Source organism: Octodon degus, unplaced genomic scaffold, assembly GCF_000260255.1.
Source record: "Octodon degus isolate 3935 unplaced genomic scaffold, OctDeg1.0 scaffold00038, whole genome shotgun sequence".
Lineage (NCBI taxonomy): Eukaryota > Metazoa > Chordata > Mammalia > Rodentia > Octodontidae > Octodon > Octodon degus.
The window spans coordinates 6551106-6560489 of NW_004524614.1; the positions used below are offsets into that span (position 1 = coordinate 6551106).

The window sequence follows — 9384 nt, forward strand, 5'->3', positions numbered from 1 at the left end:
TGACTGTACCCTCTACCATGTATTACCTTTCCATAAGGTGGGAAGGTGTAAAAACTCTCAGGAGCTTTCCATACTGTTACAGCCCGGCTAAGTTGAATATTTTTATACATGCACCTTTGCATATTATTCTAGGTCAGAAATGAACGTGTTGGGTCAAAGTGTATGGATATTTAAAAAAATAACAGCTATAAACAAATTGCTTTCCTAAAGGATTATGCTAACTTTATCTGTTAGTTTTAACGAAAGATTTGTGCATATTCTTTCAAAATTAGGACACACATTCCAAACATTTTACTTTTTCTTATTAGATGATTAAATATTCTTGGACTTTCTACTAAGCACACATAGACTTACTTAAAATCTGCCTGGAAAATCTCAGTTAAATGACTAAAATCACCTAATTGTAACAACTCTTGTCTACGTACAGCCTTTGGCAAAATGTAATTGTGTATTTCTGCTGATAATAAATTTCAGGGTTTCACCTCTAAAGTATCAGAACATATAAAATTGGTCTTGTAAATATTCACATCTCTTACTTTCGGGATTACATAAAAATATGTTTGTTTATTTATTTATTTATTTATTTATTTATTTATTTTTGGCGGAACTGGGGATTGAACTCAGGCCCTTGCGCTTGCCAGGGAAACACTTATTCCACTGAGCCATCTCCCCGGCCCCTAATATATGTATTTTTAAATACCAAGTTTCATTTAATGAAAGATTTCTGTTCCCTTTTCCCTTCTCTTTTTGATCTTTGACTCTGTAATGTTATAAATTGCTTACAATAATCAAGTGTTCTAAAGCTTTTATGCCAATTTACTTAGAAGAAATACCTACCCCAAGCCTCAACTGTAATTGCTTAAACCGCTCGGCTTCCATGGGAATGGCCGGCCAAAGCAGGAGAGTTCATAGTTATGTTTTGAACGTAAAAATTTCATCAGCTATAGGAAAAAAAAAAAAAATCGTAGCATTCACATTTTTAAGAGGTCCTGCTCCTTGACAGCAAATGCTTCTAACAGCAGTTCTGGGGCAGGAAGGGCCATATCTATCATGTTTATAAATATTTTCACTTCTTCAAACAGCTGAAAGGAGGATGAGAGCAGAGGGGAGTCCCTCTTCGCCTTGGCGGTGCTCAGGCCAGCGTCCCGGTAGCAGCGCTCCTTTTGTGTGCGTGCTGCGTCCTCTCCAGGCGTGTCTGCGTGGTGCACAGGCGCATCCTGGGAGTGGCTGCCGGCTCGGAGCAGGCTGGCTGTCCTCTTAGAGAGGTGGCACTGGTAAAGGCTCTGTTGTGATGCGACTATTGATTTGCCTCATTCTGAGGATTCCAGGGGCAAAGTAGCCCTCCCTCTTGCCTGGCGCCCGCCCTTTCTCCCTCCCTGGAGCAGCAGGATCTGAACGCTGCTGCTGGGCCCTCCTCCTCCTCCACCTCCTCTTTCTCCTCCTCCCATTCCTCCGGTTTCTGGATTCCTGAAGTTATTAGGAGAAATAAGGTAGCCGAGGAGACCACATGGAAGTTGTGACAGCTCCCGGCGGCGCGCCCCTTTCGCGTGTGCCAGCACTTCTGCTTAGGAGTCACCGCTGACACCCTGAATGCAGGAGGTCCCCTTGCCAGCCAGCCTACCGGGATGGGCCACTGCTGCTGCAAGCCTTATAACTGCCTTCAGTGCCTGGACAAGACGGTACTTTGCCTTCTCTCTCTTCTTCCCCCTCCTCCTTTGCCAGGGCAGAGAGAATGCGCTAGCGCTAGCCAACCACCTCTGTCCTCATCCCCCTAGCATGCGTGTGCGCTTTGTTAGTGCGCAGGAACCTCCCTTTACTCGTTCCAGTGTGCTCAGTTGTGAATGGTGCTCACAGAAACATTGGGTCTCACATACTCTGCAGTGATGCCTTACATAATTCTGTATTCCTGCAGTCTCCGTGGAACTGTTGCATTTGCCTGAAATAGGAGGAACATCTTGAAATCCAAACTGCTTAGAATTTCTTGGAGTATTCTTACTGCATTTCAGTGTATCTGCTAAACCTAACCATTCCGTGGGGAATGTAGATTAGCAAGACGTGTTTTCTTCACAAACCTGGAACTTTGGAAGTTTACCACCTTTATTTTAAGCAGCTTTTTTTTTCTTTTCTTTAAGTGTATATTCCTTATGAGCGAGAAGAAAGCACATCCGCTAGTTCTTCTGTACTCTTGGTAGCGCAGAGGGATGAATAACATAGAGGTGAAATTTGGAAAGCCAGGGAGTCTGTGTGTGTTTTAAGTATTTATTAGAAGGAAAAATTCACAGCCAGAAACTGAAAACAGAATATACTTGAGAATAGTATGGCAGTTCCAAGACAAAGCCTTTCTTTGCTTCTGACACTTGCCTGCTCTGTGAGCTTGCACAGGCGTTGGGGCGTGCTTTTAATTTCACTGCTAGGTAACTACTGGCACGAACTCTTGTCTCTGTGATATATTGTATTATCATGCACATTTGAATTTCTCGAAGATGCATGAAATGGGATTTCTCATGGGGCTGAAACTGCCTCCTTGCTGTCCACGTGGGCATCAGCTGCTAGATAGCTGGAGGTAGAGTATGCGACCAGGAGAAGGGAAATAGATGACTTCATCGAAAACTCATTACAATGCAGTCACTGGGGAGCATCTTGGTTATCAGTTTGGCTTATGAACTTTGACCCAAAGTAGGCTAACTTACTACCTGGAAAATCAAACTGATAGCTTAAAAGTCACTAAGTACTCTTGTCCAATACAAGTCCAATACAAATAACTATTCAATGGTTTTTGCTGTTCTATGAACTAAATATTTATATACACAATTCTGTAATTGTAACAGGTAGAAATGTAAAACAGTTGTACTCAGTGGTCTTCAAATCCTACATGGATTTAGGATTTGAAAGGAGTCAAATGAAGCTTTATAACAATAGGTATAGAAAAAGGGAAAGATATGCCATGTATACAGAGCTATTATAAAGTATGTATTTCCTAAACTCTGACACAAATTTTTAGAAATAGAGGCAATATGTTTAAAAGTGAACCTGTCCTCATTTTCTTGCAAATCAAGTTCCTGAAAATAACTATCCCCTGATCATTCTTGAAGTCAGATTTTGGAAGATAAGTCAGTGTTTCATTTCTTTAGCCATGTGATACTTAAATAGCTTTCATTTATTTGAGCTTTGAAATTTTAAACTCAATACAAATTATTCCTTATAGACAAAAACTTTAAAACTGTACCTTGTGCTTGGAGCTATTTCATTGTGCTTCCACCCTCCTTCTTGGAGGGGAGCTGTACTCACCACTATACCACCAATGCACCATGCCCACACATCTTGGCTTTGCTTTGCTGTAGTTCAGAATAGAAGTTTTATTGATATATGCTCATGGGTGCTCTTCTGAGAACTGAAGAGTTCCTTTTTAAAAAAAAAAAAAAAGAGAGGGGCCAGGAAGATAGCTCAGCAGCATAAGTGACTGCCTGGTAAGTGTAAGGCCCTAAGTTTGATCCTTGGTGCCAAAAAATGAAACACAAGAAAGTTAGTTGCTTACTTTTCAGGATAACACCAGTTGTATGCCAAAGTCATTCATTTATTCAGTAGTTACCTATTGCACCAGGGGTTTTTAGTAGGAGGACCATAGCAGACCATTGTAGTGTCAGACTTTAGCACTCATTATTCCTGCCAATTCCACAATAAAACCTTTCAGTGTCTATCAGCTCTGAAAAATACACAATAGTTTGAAAAATTCACAATAGTTTGAAGGGAAGCTGAGAATATTGTGCATAAAGTTTTTCTGATTACTTCATCCCAGCTTATTGACCTTGTAAAATGAATACTTCTCAGCCATACAAATATAATTTTTTTTTAATTTTATTTTGAGAAATACAATACTTTTTACAGTTTGGTCATTGTACAGCTGAACATGGTCTAAAAAATATGGTGGGAGAATTAAGGAAACTTTAGGTAATCAGTTTCAGAGCTGGAGCTATGAAATAGGAATCTGAAGATGCTTCTTTAGCATCTATTTTAGAAGAAACTAGAAACTTGAGTAGCGTATAAAATGAAAATCTCTTTTTGTTAAATGAACGAATGGGTTTTTAGAACTACTGGTGCTTTTGTGCTTCCAATTTACAAAACCCTATCCAATTAGCAATATTTATTTCTGGTTTATTCTGTGCTTAGTCTCTATGGTGACAGTAAAAAAACAAAAAAACAAAAAACCCAACTTAAAAAGCATGGATAGCTATTTTAAAGTTTACCACTCACTATTTTGTTTGTGTTTCCACATTTTCCAGAGAAAATATAAGTGGGGCAGGAAGCAGTAACACATGTAGAGCAGTAGAAGTTAGTAAAATATTGGAGTGTAATTAATTGAAAGTTCCATGATACCTTATCTGTTTCTGTAATTCAGTAAAGGGAGAAATTAGGACAGAACCATTGGCAAGGTTTCTTGGAGAAAGTGGAACATAAATTACTCTTTGAATAATAGGTTGGAATTGTATTAAACTGAAGAGGAGAAACAATGCTATTCAAAATAGGGAGTACATAAGGAAAAGTGCTTTAGTCTAACTTGATGAAATATGAGAGGAAAATTTCATAGTCAGCACAGTGGAAAAAAATACACTACATAGGGAATAAGTAAGTTTCTAAGGTGAAAGTCAAATTTAACTTTTTTTTTACTTGAACTAATTAAAAGGTAGGGATTTACTTCAGACTTTTTAACAGAAATGCAATCTGTAGCAAGACTTAGCTATTTTGAAAGGAAAAGCATGACCCAGAAGGCAATCGGGACATTCCAGTGGATCCCAAAGGATCCACCAACCCATGGACTCAGCAAAGTCTGGGATGAAGCAGAATGTCTGCAAGTACAAAAGCTCCTCAGTCTTAACTTTCCAGAAGTGATCCATTTAGGAAGATTGAGTTAGTAAGAGAAAGAAAGTAGATGTGTGATCTAGAATGGTAATCTGTTTTTATCAATGAAAACTCTGATGAGCAAACAAATGATGACAACCCTGATAAGCACGTTCTTTTCAGAGTTATAACTCTATCTTTGAGAAGCTATAATGTTAATAGAATCTGGCCCAACAAGTTATGTTACATAAGAATCCAGTGGCTTGAGAGCATGACAGGTGTGTCCCATCATACTCCCTCAGCTGGCACGCACTTGGGAGCACCGTGTGATTGTTACTGACCCTGGAATCTGTTCTTCCAGGGCTCCCTTTGCTGACTGGTTTCCCTTGTGATGAACGGACTTGTCTTTTCTTGTACTGTGTTAATAGACTGAGTTTATTGTCAAGTCTTGCTAGGTTAGAAATGATCCTGTTCCCTTAGGGGCTACTTGTATATCTCTACCACAATGGGGAATTAAATTAAGAAATCTATGCAGTTTGATTATTTGATGAAATATCTAGATTCTTCTCTCTCTCTCTCTCTCTCTCTCTCTCTCTCTCTCTCTCTCTCTCTCTCTCTCTCTCTCGCAAAGAGGTTAAGGAATTTTCTCTCTTCCCGGAAAAAGTATTGCTTTTCACCTATAAATACAGATTAGGGTTTAACTGAATATGGTAGAACTTGATCTTACTAAGGAAACATTTTCTTTTGTCTTTCCAAATGAACCAGCCACAAGATAAATAAACAGATAAATCTTCAGGGCTGATTTCATGGCACCTTTTTAAAATACCATACTCATTTTCAACATTACTATTATGAAGATTGACCAAAGTCATAATATAGCATTGCAGAAAAATCCCTTGGGAGGTAGGCTGACCTTTTGTTTTTCATTTTGGTTATTATGGCTTTAAGGCAGCACTGATTCTGTGTCTTCTGCATTAATCAGTAGGCATTATTTCTTTCTCATATAATTAGAACTGAGGTACCATGTTTTTGTATAATGATCTACTTTTCTACTCAAAACCAAAATTTCATATAACCCCATTAAAGGTAAAAAAAATATTATCCACATTTAATATTCTTCAACACACTTCAGTGGCTAATTGTATGAATAACAAGCAAAGCCAAACCTATGAAATCAGGGTGACAAATGTGTGCGATTCTACCCTTTACCCTTGAACATGCAGGGCTGAGTTACTGGTTAAGTGAAAACATCTACTTTACCTAAGATACTATAATTAAGGGAGGAAATATCATGTCTGAAAGCTAATAAGGGAAATCCATACATGGAAAATTAATGTGGCAGGGAGAATGGCCCAGCTCATATGACTCAATTTTCCTGGTCTACAGGCCAAAATCAGAGGAAAGATTAGTTAAGAGTCTTTAGGCTTGCATGTGTAATTCTTTATTTACGTACATATATGCCTCTTCATTAGAAAATGTAGAGATGATGGAGAAGGCAGGTCTGATAATGCTCAAAGTGAAATTGTCCTTAGTGCCCCTTGTAAACAACCAAGAATTCTACAGGAGCATCACAGACCAGAGGTGGAAAGTGCAGGGGCTCTCTGGTGAGGCAGGAGGTTCCCAGAAAGCCCCAGGGAGTATTGCATCATTGCTTTTCCTGCCCTTTCTCCGGGGTGCTCTCTGTATATTCTCCTTATTCATCTTCTGGCCTCCATTTAAATCTCTGAAACAGCTTTGTCTCACTGAACTCAATCTCTTACAATTGCTTATGCATTGACTGATTCTCTGAGAGACAAGCTCCTTGAAGACAGAAATACCCTACCTGGCACATAGTAGGAACTCAGCAAGTATACACAGTATTGTTTTGTGTAAGTTTCTTATTTCTGGATTGACAGGGAATGGTGGTGCCTCAGAATCACTCAGTTCCCCATTTTAGTAATAAACAGGCTATACAGGAAGGCATATGGGTGGCTGATGCCCAAGTCTAGAATCACACAGGTGATGCTCACAAGGAGAGGTATTTTTGCTTCCTGTTACCACCAAGTTCCCAGGGTATCATCAGCCTTCTGAACAGATAACACTCTCTAGCCAACTATCTTAGAATAATAGAGTGTGGCAGGCATGCTTGGGGCTTAGCCACACATTTAGTTGCTTGAAATTAATGGAATCATAAGTAGGTTGCGTATTGTAGGCTTCTGTAGCCAGGCAAAATAAAAGACAACATTCCCCAGGACTCTGTGGAAGGCCTTGGTCCTTCAAACCATGGTTAAAAAGCAGGGTAGGCTATCCTGAAGCAGATCTGCAGTGGAATGCTTAGGAGTGCAGGCAGACCAGGTGAGCTCGATGTGTTGTGAGGCCAGCTCATCTTGGAATCCATGTTTGAAGAACATGTGTAGATTATATTGAAACAAATAGAGAACTGAGAGTACAGAGGAGAGAGTGCATGACTAAGAGGACGCAGCTGCTGCTTTGGGCCTAGATGAGTGTTCTCAACGTCTCCATTTCCAGTTAACCCAGACGTAAGCAGTCATTGTAGAGGAATGGCCTTCTTTGGCTTTGTGATTTCTGGACAGTGTCACTGGGATAGTGAGCTCTATTTTTAGCCCTTCTGAGTGAACACAGGAGCTCTGGTGTTTGGCACCAGTTAGGAATTTTCCACTCATCCCCCATTTAGGGAAGTGCTGATCTGACCTTGGCCATCAGAGGAGAACTTGCTTATATTCCAGCCATTCTCCCTGTCATCACTCAGGACCTAGCTTGGTTTGGGGAATGAGGGAGAAGAGCACTTTGAGGTCTTTTTAGAAGGAATTCTGGGTATTCCTCAGAATCTGAGGGCTTTGTAAGATCAAGGCCCTCACTGGCTTCTGTTGTGCCACACTAGGTGGGAGATAGCACTTTGGCAAGGAACAGCAAGTGGAAATTTCCTTGAAGTTCACCTTCTGCCTTAGGAGCACCGGTTTTGCAGTCATAGCTGTTGACTCATCCCATTGCAGAGTAGCACTACGTCATTCTGATTTGGCTGACAGGGAACAAAAAGGAACTTTACTTGATGCAGAGAATTTATAAATAAGAAGTTTTAATATCATTTCAACAAAGCACTTAAGAAAGAAATGTTATTGCCAAAACTCCACAGTGTGGCTGTCCTTGACGAGCTGGGCAAGAGCTGTGGTGGAATCTCCAGCAGCAATGCATTCTGGGGCTATGAGAATGGCCCTTCTAGGGCCATCAGGGAAAAGTAAGCAAATAACACCATCTAAAATTTTAACGTGTAGAGGCTGTACTGAAAAGGGTCCAGCCACTGGAAGTGTACCATACTCAGCCTGCAAATCAAGGCCCAGGGTAAATGCCAGGAGTACAGGCTGTGAGGAGAGAGTGAGCACAGCCAGGGAATTTTCCGGGGAGCCAGATGAGTCAGTCCAGAAGAACGTGATCACTTCTCCTCTGGCCAGACATGAAAAGCTGCATAGTGAGAAGTGCTCAGACAAGTATAAGGACCAGTACAGTTTTGATCTTGAGCTCACATCTATCTAAACTGAAAAGGAGAGATTCTTGGTGTGTTAGCATCTGAAGAAGAATGTAGGTGCGAGTTACAACTGCCATCTTTGCTGTTTCCTGGAAGGCTGTGCCAGACCTGGTTGCTTTACCATATGGCTTCAGTTTCTTCCCCAGTAAAGGACATCAAATCCAAGAATCCCTGGACAGTATAGCCAGCCCTCCTGATTGTCTCCTGATAGCCAACAGCATATTGACATAACTTGGGGGAAAAATTCATCTGTACTGATTAGATACAGACTTTGTATCATCATTTCTTCAATACTATTAACAACTTTTTACAGCAATTATGTTGCATTAGAAATTATAAGTAATCTAAAAATGATTTAAAGTTTGCAAGAGGATGTACATAGGTTCTATGCTACTCCTACCCCATTTTTTTCCTATATTAAGTGCATATTTATTTATGGTTATCTCTTCCTCTTGCAGTTGTCCTCTAATGAGCATGTAGTGACCTTCTTTATCTCTTTTTATTACTCTTGGTTGGAAGTTCACATTGTCAGCAACCAGAATAACTATCCCTTCTTTTTTCTGAATACCTGTCTCAAGGAGTATTATTTTCCATCCTTTGACTTTCAGTCTGTGAATTTGTTTTTGAGTTAAATGTGTTTCTTGTATACAGCATATTGTTGGATTTTGTTTCATGATCCACTCTGCCAGCTTGCTTCTTTTGAGTAGTGAATTGAGGCCATTTACACTGATAGTTATAATTGGTATGTATTGGCTTGTCTTTGTCATGTTATTTTCCTGCTATAGGTTCACTACTTTCCCTTCTATTTAATTGCTTACTCCGCTTGGTAGCTCCTTTCTGTTGTTCTTGAAGTTGCGGTCATTTTTGTCTTTCCAGAGTGTCTGTCAGGGGTCTTTCAAATAGCTCAGTGGATTAAAGCACCTGCTTAGGCAGATGCAGGGACCAGGGGTTCAATCCCCAGGCCTGCCGTGCCAGCCCAGACCCTGGGGTGTGCTGAGATAGTGATTGAGATGGCGTGGTGGCAT

The 9384-nt window shown here is 40.3% G+C and overlaps 1 protein-coding gene across 2 annotated transcripts in view; it reads left to right on the top strand.

The window, feature by feature from the left end:
* The first annotated feature begins 1258 nt into the window (after positions 1 to 1258).
* LOC101575422 (microtubule associated scaffold protein 2) overlaps positions 1259 to 9384 on the top strand; it is a 77175-nt gene continuing 69049 nt past the window's right edge. For both annotated transcript variants that reach the window (XM_004631055.2, XM_023715075.1), the window contains exon 1: positions 1259 to 1679. In XM_004631055.2, coding sequence (XP_004631112.1) covers positions 1626 to 1679 — 54 coding nt within the window. In that variant the 5' untranslated portion in view covers positions 1259 to 1625. The remainder of the gene's footprint in view (positions 1680 to 9384) is intronic.